Genomic DNA, 17,667 nt, shown 5'->3' on the forward strand with positions numbered 1-17,667 from the left:
CATACATTATGGTGAGGTAGCAAAGACTTGATGACAGATTCCATTTTACCCCTTCACGACCTTGAACGTACTGGTTAGTCCAAGGTCGTCTCTGTCCCTTCAATGTCTCGTCGCACATATGTTGGCTGATGCAGCTAACAGGATCCACCTGCGCCTGTTAACCATTTAAATCCCGCTGTCAATCTCTGATCATTCCCAGCACTCATCAGCGGCCCCGTGATGTGATCACGAGGTGCCGATGGGTTGTCATGACAGTTGGGGGTCACAGCTGATTGCTCCTGTCACTGTCATGATGTAGTTCCTGTAAACTCTGGCCGTTCAGCATTTCTGCTGTACAGGAGCAGGTGCAGAAGTGATCGGAGTATATGAGCTTCAAGTCCCCTAAGGGGAATAGTAAAGACAATAAAAAGTGAAAAAAGTTCAATGCACATATTTGGTATCGCCGTGTACAAAAATGTCAGATCTATCAAAATATTAAATAAATTAATCTAATTGGTAAAAGGCATAACAAAAAATAAAAATAAATCAAAACTCCAGAATTGCTTTTTATTTGATCTCTGCAACATTGCAATAAAATGACTGCAATAAGAGGCGATCAAAACTCAAAACATCGCATCTACCCAAAAATGGTATAATTAAAAACGTCAGCTCAGAATGCAAAAAAATAAGCCATCAGTAAGCCCCAGAAACCAAAAAATGAGAACACTCAGAAAATGAAGAATTTTTTTAATTTTTTTTTAAAAAAAAAAAAAAAAAAAAAAGGACAAAAATTTAAAAAATTTTTCTTTCAAAACTTAAAATTAAAAAGGAACAAAAAAACAACCACTATACATGCTTGGTATCTACAAACTCGTACTGACCTAGGGAATCATATTACCAGGTCAGTTTACCATATAGTGAACATGGTACGTAAAAAAAAAAAAAAATCTAAAAAACAAAATCACGGAATTGCACTTTTCTCTTGCAATTACACCACACTTGCACAATGAAAGATATCATCCAAAGTACAAATCATCCCGCAAAAGACAAGCCTGTCTCAGCACCTCATTATATAATTATATATATATATATATATATATATATATATATATATATATATATATATATATCACACACACACATATATACATACATATTATATACACCGTATATACACACACCCACATACAACGGGCTGCTGATAAGTCTTTGGCTTTGTGATTTTTTTATTTCTATGGTAGCGAATGTTACATTACGTGGCAGCCTTATGTGTCTAATATATGTTTTCAAAATTTTTATGTTTGTTGCTTATGGCAACAGTGTTCTACGCACACGGGAAAACAAAATGGCGGAGTCTAATGCAATATTCACAGCAACAGAGCAGAGGAGTGATAAAGAAGGGAATTTTGTTTACTTACCGTAAATTCCTTTTCTTCTAGCTCCAATTGGGAGACCCAGACAATTGGGTGTATAGCTTCTGCCTCCGGAGGCCACACAAAGCATTACACTTAAAAGTGTAAACCCCTCCCCTCTGCCTATACACCCCCCCCGTGCATCACGGGCTCCTCAGTTTTGGTGCAAAAGCAGGAAGGAGGAAACTTATAAATTGGTCTAAGGTAAATTCAATCCGAAGGATGTTCGGAGAACTTAAACCATGAACCAAAGAACAATTCAACATGAACAACATGTGTACACAAAAGAACAACAGCCCTAAGGGAACAGGGGCGGGTGCTGGGTCTCCCAATTGGAGCTAGAAGAAAAGGAATTTACGGTAAGTAAACAAAATTCCCTTCTTTGTCGCTCCATTGGGAGACCCAGACAATTGGGACGTCCAAAAGCAGTCCCTGGGTGGGTAAAAGAATACCCCGGTAATAGAGCCGAAAGACGGCCCCTTCCTACAGGTGGGCAACCGCCGCCTGAAGGACTCGCCTACCTAGGCTGGCATCTGCCGAAGCATAGGTATGCACCTGATAGTGTTTCGTGAAAGTGTGCAGACTCGACCAGGTAGCCGCCTGACACACCTGCTGAGCCGTAGCCTGGTGCCGCAATGCCCAGGACGCACCCACGGCTCTGGTAGAATGGGCTTTCAGTCCTGAAGGAACCGGAAGCCCAGAAGAACGGTAGGCTTCAAGAATTGGTTCCTTGATCCACCGAGCCAAGGTTGACTTGGAAGCCTGCGACCCTTTACGCTGGCCAGCGACAAGGACAAAGAGCGCGTCCGAGCGGCGCAGGGGCGCCGTACGAGAAATGTAGAGCCGGAGTGCTCTCACAAGATCTAACAAGTGCAAATCCTTTTCACATTGGTGAACTGGATGAGGACAAAAAGAAGGTAAGGAGATATCCTGATTGAGATGAAAAGGGGATACCACCTTAGGGAGAAATTCCGGAACCGGACGCAGAACCACCTTGTCCTGGTGAAACACCAGGAAGGGGGCTTTGCATGACAGTGCAGCTAGCTCAGACACTCTGCGAAGAGATGTGACTGCCACTAGGAAGACCACCTTCTGCGAGAGGCGAGAAAGAGAAATATCTCTCATTGGCTCGAAAGGTGGTTTCTGAAGAGCCATTAGCACCCTGTTCAGATCCCAGGGTTCTAGCGGGCGCTTGTAAGGGGGGACTATGTGGCAAACCCCCTGCAGGAACGTGCGTACCTGCGGAAGCCTTGCTAGACGCTTTTGAAAAAACACAGAGAGCGCCGAGACTTGTCCCTTAAGAGAGCCGAGAGACAACCCCTTTTCCATTCCGGATTGAAGGAAGGACAGAAAAGTGGGCAAGGCAAATGGCCAGGGAATAAAACCCTGATCAGAGCACCAGGATAAGAAGATCCTCCACGTCCTGTGGTAGATCTTGGCTGACGTTGGTTTCCTGGCCTGTCTCATAGTGGCAATGACCTCTTGAGATAACCCTGAAGACGCTAGGATCCAGGACTCAATGGCCACACAGTCAGGTTGAGGGCCGCAGAATTCAGATGGAAAAATGGCCCTTGAGACAGTAAGTCTGGTCGGTCTGGTAGTGCCCACGGTTGACCCACCGTGAGATGCCACAGATCCGGGTACCACGACCTCCTCGGCCAGTCTGGGGCGATGAGGATGGCGCGGCGGCAGTCGGACCTGATCTTGCGTAACACTCTGGGCAGCAGTGCTAGAGGAGGAAATACATAAGGCAGTCGAAACTGCGACCAATCCTGAACTAATGCATCTGCCGCCAGCGCTCTGTGATCTTGAGACCATGCCATGAATGCCGGGACTTTGTTGTTGTGCCGGGACGCCATTAGGTCGACATCCGGCTTCCCCCAGCGGCAACAAATCTCTTGAAACACGTCCGGGTGAAGAGACCATTCCCCTGCGTCCATGCCCTGGCGACTGAGAAAGTCTGCTTCCCAGTTTTCTACGCCCGGGATGTGAACTGCGGAGATGGTGGATGCTGTGGTTTCCACCCACAGCAGAATCCGCCGAACTTCCTGGAAGGCTTGGCGACTGTGTGTGCCGCCTTGGTGGTTGATGTATGCCACCGCCGTGGCGTTGTCCGACTGAATTCGGATCTGCCTGCCCTCCAGCCACGGATGGAACGCCTTTAGGGCTAGATACACTGCCCTTATCTCCAGAACATTGATCTGAAGGGAGGACTCTGTCGGAGTCCAGGTCCCCTGAGCCCTGTGGTGGAGGAAGACCGCTCCCCACCCTGACAGACTCGCGTCCGTCGTGACCACAGCCCAGGATGGGGGCAGAAACGATTTCCCCTTCGACAAGGAAGTGGGACGAAGCCACCACTGAAGGGAGGCCCTGGCTGCCCGAGAAAGGGAGACGTTCCTGTCGAGGGACGTCGATTTCCTGTCCCATTTGCGGAGAATGTCCCATTGAAGTGGACGCAGATGAAACTGCGCAAATGGAACTGCCTCCATTGCTGCCACCATCTTCCCTAGGAAGTGCATGAGGCGTCTCAAGGGGTGCGACTGGGCTCGGAGGAGAGATTGCACCCCTGTCTGTAGTGATCGCTGTTTGTCCAGCGGAAGTTTCACTATCGCTGGGAGAGTATGAAACTCCATCCCGAGATATGTCAGCGATTGTGTCGGTGTCAGTTTTGACTTTGGGAAATTGATGATCCACCCGAACCTCTGGAGTGTCTCCAGAGCAATGTTCAGGCTGTGTTGGCATGCCACCCGAGAGGGGGCCTTGACAAGGAGATCGTCCAAGTAAGGGATCATTGAGTGTCCCTGAGAGTGTAGGACTGCTACCACTGTTGCCATGACCTTGGTGAAGACCCGTGGGGCTGTTGCCAGGCCGAAAGGCAGTGCCACGAACTGAAGGTGTTCGTCCCCGATGGCGAAACGCAGGAAGCGCTGATGCTCTGGTGCAATCGGCACGTGGAGATAAGCATCCCTGATGTCGATTGAGGCCAGGAAGTCTCCTTGGGACATCGAGGCGATGACGGAGCGGAGAGATTCCATCCGGAACCGCCTGGTTTTCACGTGTCTGTTGAGCAGTTTGAGGTCCAGAACGGGACGGAAAGATCCGTCCTTTTTTGGTACCACAAACAAGTTGGAGTAAAAACCGTGACCCCATTGCAGAGGGGGAACAGGGATAACCACTCCTTCTGCCTTCAGAGTGTTTACCGCCTGAAGAAGAGCATCGGCTCGCTCGGGGGGCGGAGATGTTCTGAAGAAACGAATCGGAGGACGAGAACTGAACTCTATCCTGTAACCGTGAGACAGAATGTCTCTCACCCATCGGTCTTGGACATGTGGGAACCAGGCGTCGCAAAAGCGGGAGAGCCTGCCACCGACCGAGGATGCGGTTTGGGGAGTCCGCAAGTCATGAGGAGGCCGCTTTGGGAGCGGTTCCTCCGGCGGTCTTTTTAGGACGTGCCTTAGACCGCCACGAATCAGAGTTCCTCTGACCCTTTTGAGGCCTGTTGGACGAGGAGAATTGAGACCTGCCTGAGGGCCGAAAGGACCGAAACCTCGATTGTACCTTCCGTTGTTGAGGTCTGTTAGGTTTGGACTGGGGTAAGGACGAGTCCTTACCCTTGGATTGTTTAATGATTTCATCCAATTGCTCGCCAAACAGGCGGTCGCCAGAAAACGGCAAACCGGTTAAAAACTTTTTGGAAGCAGTGTCTGCCTTCCATTCACGTAGCCACATGGCCCTGCGGACTGCCACTGAATTGGCGGATGCTACCGCCGTACGGCTCGCAGAGTCCAGTACAGCATTCATGGCGTAGGACGCAAACGCCGACGCCTGAGAAGTCAATGACACCACCTGCGGAGTAGCGGCCCGTGTGACTGCATTAATCTCAGACTGACAAGCTGAGATAGCTTGGAGTGCCCATACGGCTGCAAATGCCGGAGCAAAGGACGCGCCGATAGCCTCATAGATGGATTTCATCAGGAGCTCTATCTGCCTGTCAGTGGCATCCTTGAGTGATGCACCATCTGCCACTGCAACTATGGATCTGGCCGCCAGTCTAGAGACCGGAGGATCCACCTTGGGACACTGAGCCCAACTCTTGACTACGTCAGGGGGGAAGGGATAACGTGTGTCATTAAGGCGCTTAGTAAAACGCTTATCCGGAAAAGCTCTGCGTTTCTGGACTGCATCTTTGAAGTCGGAGTGATCAAGAAACGCACTCCGTGTACGTTTGGGAAACCTAAAATGAAATTTCTCCTTAGAAGCTGACTCCTCACTCGGAAGGGCTGGAGGAGAAAGTTCTAACACCTGATTGATGGACGCTATAAGGTCGTTTACTATGGCGTCCCCTTCAGGCGTATCAAGGTTGAGCGCGGCGTCAGGATCAGAGCCCTGATCTGCCACCTCCGCTTCATCCTCCAGAGAGTCCTCATGCTGAGACCCTGAACAGTGAGATGAAGTCGAGGGAAGCTCCCAGCGAGCCCGCTTAGTCGGTCTGGGACTGCGGTCCGTGTCGGAGTCCTCCCCGTGGGACCTATGAGTCGACCCAGGAGCACTTTGCTGCTCCGACCGAGGTGGGCCTGGGGGCAATGAATCAACAGTGCCCGGGGCCTGTGTTACAGGTCTGGACTGCAAAGCTTCTAGTATCTTAGCAGACCATCTATCCATAGACTCAGAAAGTTTGTCAGCGAATACTGCAAACTCTGTCCCTGTCACCTGGACAGTGGTGGCCGGTGGTTCCACCTGGGCCGGGGGTCCCACCAGTGGCTGAGACTCCGGCTGAGTGAGTGTCACAGGGGCCGAGCATTGCACACAATGAGGGTAGGTGGAACCTGCAGGTAGCATTGCCGCACATGAGGTACAGGTTGCAAAGTAAACCTGTGCCTTGGCACCCTTGCTTTTTGCGGACGACATGCTGTTGTCTCCTCTTAGAGCAATCAGTGAGGGTATATAGCCAAAGGCTAATAGTGCGGCCGTACAGAGTAAATGTATACAATATCAGCATATAAATATACACTTCGGCACCCAGGGGGGCCAGCACCTAGTAACAGGTGCTGCTTACCGACCGCTCTCAGCGGTTGTGTGACCACCAGATTCCCTGCCTGGGCCTCCCAGAGCTGTGGAGCTCGGAGCTGTCTCCCCTCTGAAGTTCTCCAGCGTCTGAAGTGCTGATAGCAATGGCTGCCGGCGTTCTGAGGGGAGGAGGGAGCCGTGGGCGTGCCCGTAAAAGTGCGGGAATCTGGTGCCCCACGGTGCTCAGTGAGGGGGGAGGAGGATACAAAGTATGCTCCAGCCCTCAGCGCTGACGTCCAGTGCAGCGTCCCGCCCTTACCCCTGACTGGCAGGCCCGGGGGGCGGGAATATGCGGTACTAGGCCGCAAAAGCCGGGGACTAAAGTTATAAGCGCGGCCGGCAAACAAGCGCGGTCAGCGCGGTAGTCCCGGCGCACAAACACACCCAGCAGCTGCTGCAGTGTCCATTACACAGGCGCTCTATGCGCCGTCCCCAAGGGGACACAGAGTACCTCAGAGTAGCAGGGCCTTGTCCCTGATGATACCCGGTCTCCTGTCCAGCAGATTCCCCCAGGGGCTGCGGAGGGAGCACGGTCCCAGTGCCTGGTGACCGGTTAGGATCCCACTTCACCCAGAGCCCCTAAGGGATGGGGAAGGAAAACAGCATGTGGCTCCTGCCTATGTACCCGCAATGGGTACCTCAACCTTAACAGCACCGCCGACCAGAGTGGGGTGAGAAGGGAGCATGCTGGGGGCCCTGTATGGGCCCACTTTTCTTCCATCCGATATAGTCAGCAGCTGCTGCTGACTAAAATGTGGAGCTTGCGTGCATGTGTGCCTCCTTCACACAAAGCAATAAAACTGAGGAGCCCGTGATGCACGGGGGGGGTGTATAGGCAGAGGGGAGGGGTTTACACTTTTAAGTGTAATGCTTTGTGTGGCCTCCGGAGGCAGAAGCTATACACCCAATTGTCTGGGTCTCCCAATGGAGCGACAAAGAAATTCTTGTTTCTGCAAGGAAAGTCTGAGAAGGATTTTCATGGTGATATGTCGCAGACATTGGGGGATCAATGCCCTTCATATTCCACAGTTAAGAACTGGGTTGCCAAATTTAAAAAGGGCCACTTCAGCACCAATGATGAGGAATGTCCTGGACGACCGAGAGTGGTTGTTGTTCCGGAGATCATCAATGCTGTGCACAACCTCATAGTGGAGAATCGATGAATTTCAGCTAAAGCAATAGCAGACATCATGGGGATTTCCCATGAATGTGTTTGAGTCATTATACATGAACATTTGGACATGAGGAAGCTACAGTGCCTTGTGAAAGTATTCAGCCCCCTTGAATTTTTCAACCTTTCCCCACATTTCAGGCTTTAAACAAAGATAATGTTAATGTTACGGTGAATAAGCAACAACAAGTAGGACACAATTGTGAAGTTGAACGAAATTTATTGCTTATTTTAAACTTTTTTTTAAAAAAATAAATAACTGAAAATTGGGGCGTGCAATATTATTCAGCCCCTTTAAGTTAATACTTTGTAGCGCCACCTTTTGCTGCGATTACAGCACAAGTCACTTGGGGTATGTCTCTATCAGTTTTGCACATCGAGAGACTGAAATTCTTGCCTATTCTTCCTTTGTAAACAGCTCGAGCTGAGTGAGGTTGGATGGAGAGTGTTTGTGAACAGCAGTTTTCAGCTCTTTCCACAGATTCTCGATTGGATTCAGGTCTAGACTTTGACTTGGCTATTCTAACACCTGGATACGTTTATTTCTGAACCATTCAATTGTAGATTTTGCTTTGTGTTTGGGATAATTGTCTTGTTGGAAGACAAATTTCTGTCCCAGTCTCAGGTCTTTTGCAGACTCCAACAGGTTTTCATCAAGAATGGTCCTGTATTTGGCTCCATCCATCTTCCCATCAATTTTAACCATCTTCCCTGTCCCTGTTGAAGAAAAGCAGGCCCAATTCATCATGCTGCCACCACCATGTTTGACAGTGGGGATGGTGTTTTCAGGGGGATGAGCGGTGTTAATTTTATGCCAAACATATCGTTTGGCATTGTGCCAAAATAGTTCGATTTTGGTTTTATCTGACCAGAGCACCTTCTTCCACATGTTTGGTGTGTCTCCCAGGTGGCTTGAGGCAAACTTTAAACAACACTTTTTATGGATATCTTTGAGAAATGGCTTTCTTCTTGCCACTCTTACATAAAGGCCAGATTTGTGCAGTGTACGACTGATTGTTGTCCTATGGATAGACTCTCCCACCTCAGCTGTAGATCTCTGCAGTTCATCCAAAGTGATCATGGGCCTCTTGGCTGCATCTCTGATCAGTCTTCTTGTTTGAGATGAAAGTTTGGTTGGATGGCCGGGTCTTGGTAAATTTGCAGTGGTATGATAATCCTTCCACTTCAATATGATCGCTTGCACAGTGCTCCTTGGGATGTTTAAAGTTTTGGAAATCTTTTTGTAACCAAATCTGGCTTTAAACTTCTCCACAACAGTATCACGGACCTGCCTGTTGTGTTCCTTGGTCTTCATGATGCTATCTGCGCTTTAAACAGTACATTGAGACTATCACAGAGCAGGTGTATTTATACGGAGACTTTATTACACAGGTGGATTATATTTATCATCCTCAGTCATTTAGGACAACAATGGATCATTCAGAGATCCTCAATGAACTTCTGGAGTGAGTTTGCTGCACTGAAAGTAAAGGGGGCGAAAAATATTGCACGCCCCACTTTTCAGTTATTTAATTTTTAAAAAGTATAAAATAAGCAATAAATTTCGTTCAACTTCACAATTGTGTCCCACTTGTTGATTCTTCACCATATCATTAAAATTATTATCTTTATGTTTGAAGCTTGAAATGTGGAAATAGGTTGAAAAATTCAAGGGGGCTAATACTTTCGCAAGGCACTGTATCTGCAAAGTGGATCCCCAAATGTTTGACACCAGATCAGAAAAGCATGTGAGTGAAAACTTCCCTGTCCATTTGTCAGCGTTTCTAGACTGATAAGAAATTCCTGGATCGATCACTATGGATGAGACCTGGATTTATTTGTATGACCCTGAAAACAAGGAGCAGTCAAAAGAGTGGAGGCACATTGGTTCTCCTCGTCTAAAGTAGTTCAGGGTGCAAAATTCAGCCACTAAGGTGATGGTGTCTGTGTTCTGGGATAAGGAGGGCGTGCTGCTAGTGGACTACCTTCAAAAGGTTTCCACTATCAATGCAAGGTATTACATTGAACTTTTGGACCAATTGAAGGCAGCTCTGAAGGCCAAAAGGCGCGGCAAGCTGTCCAAAGGAATCTTGTTCTTGCAAGACGCCTCCGCTCCCACTGCACAAGTGACCACAGCAAAACTGGCAGAGCTGAGCTTCCGTCTGGTTGACCACCCACCTTATTCACCACATCTAGCTATCTCCAACTATCATCTGTGCCCAAACCTGAAGAAACACGTCAAGGGTACCAAATTTCACACAATTTCTGATGCCATGGCTGCTACGGATGCCTGGTTTAAGGCACAACCGAAATCCTTCTTTTAGCTAGGCTTACAGAACTTGGAATACCGATGTAAGAAGTGTGTTGACATCAGTGGAGAGTATGTGGAATAAATGTAAAGTTTCATCATTCTATTTAGTTTCTTTTTCGGTACAGCCAAAGATTTATCAGCAGCCCCATCAATACACAGACAAGTAACCCTATTTTGGAAACTGTACCCCTCAAGAAATTCATCTAGGGCTAAATTGACCATTTTGGAGTCAAAGGTGCTTCACAAACGTTTATAACTTTGGAATGCAAACCATTATTTTAATTTTTTTTTTCCCACAAGAATATTGCTTTAGGCCCCCATATATTTTTCATTTCCAAAAGGAGTACAATTGGCTGGAGTAGTTTGTAGCACCACAAAAAGTGCTAGAACAGTACAAAACCCCCAAAGTGATCTCATTCAGAAACTAGAACCCTCAGGGAATTCATCTATGAGTGCAATGAGAATTTTACACTTATTCAATAAGTAGATTTTAGCTCAAAATGTTTCATCTTTACCATGACGAATAAGAAAAAAAAAGGACCCTGTAAAATATTATGCTATTTCTCCTAATTATAGACATACAATATTTATGGTCATACACTACTGTTTGTGCACACAACAGGGATCAGAAGAGAATGAGAGCCATTTGTCAAATTTTCCAGAGGTCACATTCTCCACAGGTTTCTGGAGCAATTTATGGCCATCATGTGGAGAGCCCAGAGGTGCTAGAACAGCAGAAATCCCAAAAAGTGACCCTATTTGTAAATTACACTCAGGGATTACATGTATAGGTGTAGTGAATATTTTGAACTTACCAGTGTTTTCCAGAACTTAGCGCACAGTGTGATAATAGCAAATATGTCATCTTAGTGCCCATACACAGTGCCCAGGTTGTGTTTCTGGCCACACAAACCTTTTAAATTGTTAAAAGGGTTTTCCAGGACTTAACAATTAAGGACCTAGGTAAATATGAGATTGGCAGAACTCCAATACCCAACCAATCAGCTGAAAACTGATGTATGAGCCTACTGATCGCTGCTATTGTAGTAGAGTGTCTACTATAATATACAGCTGACACCCTCTGCTGATCGTGCCTACTCTTCTTCCAAGAGGACTCATGTACACCGCTTTCTGAGAACTCCTTGCCCACTGCGTTCCTAATATACAGTATGGTGGATATCAGGAAGGAGTTAATTAATACTTTAGCATTCTCAGTAAAGTAATTGTCATTTATTGCTCAAGCAAGCCACCGAGTAAAGGGAGTGTTAAGCATTAAGTGTTGTGATGTTGTGAATTGTTGACCCCCACCCTCTCTATGCCGCTGGGTACAAATCCTTCTCTTTTATGCAAGGTAAAGTAAGTATCATTTACATGGCATTCTGTAAATCTGCCTTTTGGAATGGCTCACGATTACCGACAAAGCCACCGCACAGCCCGGGTGTCCGATTAGTAAGAAACATTGGGTCCGATATGGCCAGCTTTGCTCATGAACACTTGTTACTCACCGAAATTATACATCCTTCATCCATCAGTTCATCCACTTGCATATTGCGTCTATAGCCCCAAGACCTGTGGTCTATAGAAGTACATTTCTCCCACTTATGGTCTGGCGGCGTAGGTGGAGTGTATTTGTCAGCACAATTATAGTAGCCACCATGACGGCAAGAACAGTCACTTCCCCAACGGTCGTTGACCACAATTTTGTCCTAAAATGAATTTAAAATAATGTATCAATAAAATTGTACTCACTCTGTTGTCTCCCATGAGCAAATAAGGACACGAAATCAAGCAGATATTACATTTGGCTTATAAGACAAACCTTTGTTTTTGTGTTAGTGAACCCTAAAAAGTTATTCCCATCGTCATTGAGGAGTATAATTGAAAACAAGCAACTTTTCAATTTACCGGTTAATAAAATTTGCCTCCCTAAACATTAAATTTTTTGTGTTCACTGCTAGTGATGGGTGAACCCCCGATGTTCGTGTTCGGGAGATTCGCCCGAACGCTTTGTAAAGTTCAGGTTCTGAGATAACGCAAACTTGTGTCCGAACACCGAACTTGGACTTTACAGTTGTGTGATTTGGGGGGGGTTGGTTTTGTAAGATAAAGAATATCGTTAATGGTAAACATTGTCATTATACTTACAGGTCCCGCGACGCGTCCTGAAGACTGTCTCCCGGCCGCTGCTTTCTAGTCTGATCATCGCTGTGCCCTCCCGGTAACCACCGCTGACGATAGGACCTTCCATGACGTCATAGCCATGTGACCAGTCACGTGTGAATTTTGTATTATTTCATTGGCTACAGACTGCTCACATGACTGTGAAGTCATGCAAGGTCCTGTACCTTCAGTGGATAGGGATGAACAAGCATGCTCGCCGGTACTCTGTGCTCGCCCGAGCATCTCAGTACTCGGTATACTCGAGAGTGCCAAGTACCGGCGAGATGCTCGGGCACATGCTCGGCTCCCTCTCCCTGCATGTTGGTGCTCTTTACAGAGTCAGCCCACATGCAGGGATTGGCTGCCACACACTGTAATGCCACAGCCAGTGAATAGCGGCGCCGGGAATTAAGTGATTGGAGATCACCGTTGCTATAGTAACCCGCTCGTTAGGTTACTATGGCAACAGTGGCAGCAGTGACGTCACCGCTTACCAACCCGCAGCCTCAGCTCACTCATTGAGTGATAACACAGCATGGGGAGCAGCAGCGTTCTTCCTCCTCCTCGTGCTTTCTAATATAGTAGAGCTAGATCGGTGACAGAAGACCAGGATTGTGGAGGGGTGAGCGGGAGTGATAAATATGGAGTCCCTAAGTGTGTCAGTGTATTTATTTCTAATAAAAGTATTTTTTTCTCTGTCTGATGTCTTTTTTAACCCTTTATTGAAGCTTAACGGCCGGGTCAAACTTGGCCTGACATTAAGAATCTCGGGCTTAATACCAGCTGGTAAAACAAAGCTGATATTAGCCCCTCATTACCCAGAGGGTCACCCGGCAACAGGGCCGCTGAAAACGTTGGATACAGTGCCAGAAGATGGCGCTTCTACAAAAGCACCATTTTCTAGGGCGGCTGCGAACTGCAATTCGCAGCAGGGGGTTGGGAAGGGGGGGGGGGAGAGGGGGGCAGATAGTTTGGACGACTCTGTGCTGTGTAATCCCCAGCTGCCTAGTTGTAGCTGGCTGGACACAAAAATTGGGTGAAGCCCACCTCATTTTTTTAAATTATTTCATGAAATGTCAGAAATAATTAAAAAAGGGCTTTCCTATATTTTTGGTTCAAAGCCAAGAACAAATAGGCAGATGGGAGTTATGGGCAGGTAGTAACATGCCTGCTGTGCCTGGCTAGCATACATAAATATGGCGAAGCCCACGCAATTATTTTTTTTTATTACCAGGTGCACGCTGGGTTATAAAGGGTTTAATACCAGCTTTGTATTCTCAGACGGTACTAAGCCCAAAATTCATGGTGTGACGCCAAATTAGACATGGTCACCATGAATTTCTAGGAAACAGTACGAAAAGAAAGAAAAAAAAAAAAAAGAAAAAAAGGAAAAAGAAAAGAAGGGAATTTTGTTTACTTACCGTAAATTCCTTTTCTTCTAGCTCCAATTGGGAGACCCAGACAATTGGGTGTATAGCTTCTGCCTCCGGAGGCCACACAAAGTATTACACTTAAAAGTGTAAAGCCCCTCCCCTTCTGCCTATACACCCCCCGTGCATCACGGGCTCCTCAGTTTTAGTGCAAAAGCAAGAAGGAGGAAAGCTAAAAATTGGTTTAAAGTAACTTCAATCCGAAGAAATTTCGGAGAACTGAAACCATTCAACATGAACAACATGTGTACACGAAAAAACAACAGGGCGGGTGCTGGGTCTCCCAATTGGAGCTAGAAGAAAAGGAATTTACGGTAAGTAAACAAAATTCCCTTCTTCTTTGTCGCTCCATTGGGAGACCCAGACAATTGGGACGTCCAAAAGCTGTCCCTGGGTGGGTAAAATAATACCTCGTAATAGAGCCGTAAAACGGCCCTTTCCTACAGGTGGGCAACCGCCGCCTGAAGGACTCGTCTACCTAGGCTGGCATCCGCCGAAGCATAGGTATGCACCTGATAGTGTTTGGTGAAAGTGTGCAGGCTCGACCAGGTAGCCGCCTGGCACACCTGCTGAGCCGTAGCCTGGTGCCGCAAAGCCCAGGACGCACCTACGGCTCTGGTAGAATGGGCCTTCAGCCCTGAGGGAACCGGAAGTCCAGAAGAACGGTAGGCTTCGAGAATTGGTTCCTTGATCCACCGAGCCAGGGTGGATTTGGAAGCCTGTGACCCCTTACGCTGACCAGCGACAAGGACAAAGAGTGCATCCGAGCGGCGCAGGGGCGCCGTACGGGAAATGTAGATTCTGACGCTCTCACCATATCTAACAAATGCAAATCCCTTTCACATTGATGAACTGGATGAGGACAAAAAGAAGGTAAGGAGATATCCTGATTGAGATGAAAGGTGGATACCACCTTAGGAAGAAATTCCGGAACCGGGCGCAGCACCACCTTGTCCTGGTGAAACACCAGGAAAGGAGCCTTGCATGACAGCGCTGCTAGCTCAGACACTCTCCGAAGTGATGTGACTGCTACTAGGAAGACCACCTTCTTCGAAAGGCGAGAAAGAGAAATATCCTTCAAAGGCTCGAAAGGTGACTTCTGAAGGGCCATCAGAACCCTGTTCAGATCCCAGGGTTCTAACGGCCGCCTGTAAGGAGGGACTATGTGACAAACCCCCTGCAGGAACGTGCGTACCTGAGAAAGCCTGGCAAGACGCTTCTGAAAGAACACAGAGAGCGCTGAGACTTGTCCCTTAAGGGAGCCGAGCGACAAACCTTTTTCCAATCCTGATTGAAGAAAGGAAAGAAAAGTGGGCAAGGCAAATGGCCAGGGAGAAAACCCCTGATCAGAGCACCAAGATAAGAATATCTTCCACGTCCTGTGGTAGATCTTGGCAGACGTTGGTTTCCTGGCCTGTCTCATAGTGGCAATGACCTCTTGAGATAACCCTGAAGACGCTAGGATCCAGGACTCAATGGCCACACAGTCAGGTTGAGGGCCGCAGAATTCAGATGGAAAAACGGCCCTTGAGACAGTAGGTCTGGTCGGTCTGGTAGTGCCCACGGTTGGCCCACCGTGAGATGCCACAGATCCGGGTACCACGACCTCCTCGGCCAGTCTGGAGCGACGAGAATGGCGCGGCGGCAGTCAGACCTGATCTTGCGTAACACTCTGGGCAACAGTGCCAGAGGTGGAAACACATAAGGGAGTTGAAACTGCGACCAATCCTGAACTAAGGCGTCTGACGCCAGAGCTCTGTGATCGTGAGACCGTGCCATGAATGCCGGGACCTTGTTGTTGTGCCGGGACGCCATTAGGTCGACGTCCGGCATCCCCCAGCGGCAACAGATCTCCTGAAACACGTCCGGGTGAAGGGACCATTCCCCTGCGTCCATGCCCTGGCGACTGAGAAAGTCTGCTTCCCAGTTTTCTACGCCCGGGATGTGAACTGCGGATATGGTGGAGGCCGTGGCTTCCACCCACATCAAAATCCGCCGGACTTCCTGGAAGGCTTGCCGACTGCGTGTTCCGCCTTGGTGGTTGATGTAAGCCACCGCTGTGGAGTTGTCCGACTGAATTCGGATCTGCTTGCCTTCCAGCCACTGCTGGAACGCTTTTAGGGCAAGATACACTGCCCTGATCTCCAGAACATTTACCTGAAGGGAGGACTCTTGTTGAGTCCACGTACCCTGAGCCCTGTGGTGGAGAAAGACTGCTCCCCACCCTGACAGACTCGCGTCCGTCGTGACCACCGCCCAGGATGGGGGTAGGAAGGATTTCCCCTTCGACAATGAAGTGGGAAGAAGCCACCACCGAAGGGAAGCTTTGGCTGCCTGAGAGGGAGACGTTCCTGTCGAGGGACGTCGACTTCCTGTCCCATTTGCGTAGGATGTCCCATTGAAGAGGACGCAGGTGAAACTGCGCGAAAGGGACTGCCTCCATTGCTGCCACCATCTTCCCTAGGAAGTGCATGAGGCGCCTCAATGGGTGTGACTGACCTTGAAGGAGAGATTGCAACCCTGTCTGCAGTGACCGCTGTTTGTTCAGCGGAAGCATCACCATCGCTGAGAGGGTATGAAACTCCATGCCAAGATATGTCAGCGATTGGGCCGGTGTCAGATTTGACTTTGGAAAATTGATGATCCACCCGAAACTCTGGAGAGTCTCCAGAGTAGCGTTGAGGCTGTGTTGGCATGCCTCTTGAGAGGGTGCCTTGACAAGCAGATCGTCTAAGTAAGGGATCACCGAGTGTCCCTGAGAGTGGAGGACAGCTACTACTGTAGCCATGACCTTGGTGAAAACCCGTGGGGCTGTCGCCAGGCCGAAAGGCAGTGCCACGAACTGAAGGTGTTCGTCTCCTATGGCGAAGCGCAGGAAGCGCTGATGCTCTGGAGCAATCGGTACGTGGAGATAAGCATCTTTGATATCGATCGATGCAAGGAAATCTCCTTGGGACATTGAGGCGATGACGGAGCGGAGGGATTCCATCCGGAACCGCCTGATTTTTACGTGTTTGTTGAGCAGTTTTAGGTCCAGGACAGGACGGAAAGACCCGTCCTTCTTTGGAACCACAAACAAGTTGGAGTAAAAACCGTGACCCTGTTGCTGAAAAGGAACCGGGACCACCACTACTTCTGCCTTCAGAGTGCCCACCGCCTGCAGAAGAGCATCGGCTCGCTCGGGGGGCGGAGATGTTCTGAAGAATCGAGTCGGAGGACGAGAGCTGAACTCTATCCTGTAACCGTGAGACAGAATGTCTCTCACCCAACAGTCTTTTACCTGTGGCAGCCAGGTGTCGCAAAAGCGGGAGAGCCTGCCACCGACCGAGGATGCGGTGTGAGGAGGCCGAAAGTCATGAGGAAGCCGCCTTGGTAGCGGTACCTCCGGCGGTCTTTTTAGGACGTGACTTAGACCGCCATGAATCGGAGTTCCTCTGATCCTTCTGAGGCCTTTTGGACGAGGAGAATTGGGACCTGCCCGCGCCCCGAAAGGACCGAAACCTCGACTGTCCCCTCCTCTGTTGGGGTATGTTTGGTTTGGCCTCGGGTAAGGATGTGTCCTTTCCCTTGGATTGTTTGATGATTTCATCCAATCGCTCACCAAACAAGCGGTCGCCAGAAAATGGCAAACTGGTTAAGCACTTTTTGGAAGCAGAATCTGCCTTCCATTCCCGTAGCCACAAGGCCCTGCGTATTGCCACCGAATTGGCGGATGCAACCGCCGTACGGCTCGCAGAGTCCAGGACAGCATTAATGGCGTAGGACGCAAATGCCGACGTCTGAGAGGTTAAGGACGCCACTTGCGGAGCAGACGTACGTGTGACTGCGTCAATTTGCGCTTGACCCGCTGAGATAGCTTGGAGCGCCCATACGGCTGCGAATGCTGGAGCAAAAGACGCGCCGATAGCTTCATAGATGGATTTCAACCAGAGCTCCATCTGTCTGTCAGTGGCATCTTTGAGTGAAGCCCCATCTTCCACTGCAACTATGGATCTAGCCGCCAGTCTGGAGATTGGAGGATCCACCTTGGGACACTGAGCCCAGCCCTTGACAACGTCAGGGGGGAAGGGATAACGTGTATCCTTAAGGCGCTTGGAAAAACGCTTATCTGGACAAGCTCGGTGTTTCTGGACTGCC

The 17,667-nt window shown here is 48.7% G+C and overlaps 1 protein-coding gene across 1 annotated transcript in view; it reads right to left on the reverse strand.

Moving 5' to 3' along the window:
• Positions 1-17,667, reverse strand: part of FUCA1 (alpha-L-fucosidase 1) — a 76,243-nt gene that overhangs the window by 29,089 nt on the left and 29,487 nt on the right. Inside the window, exon 5 of the mRNA XM_075336204.1 lies at positions 11,446-11,646. Coding sequence (XP_075192319.1) covers positions 11,446-11,646 — 201 coding nt within the window. The remainder of the gene's footprint in view (positions 1-11,445; positions 11,647-17,667) is intronic.

The sequence above is a fragment of the Anomaloglossus baeobatrachus genome, chromosome 2, assembly GCF_048569485.1.
Source record: "Anomaloglossus baeobatrachus isolate aAnoBae1 chromosome 2, aAnoBae1.hap1, whole genome shotgun sequence".
Lineage (NCBI taxonomy): Eukaryota > Metazoa > Chordata > Amphibia > Anura > Aromobatidae > Anomaloglossus > Anomaloglossus baeobatrachus.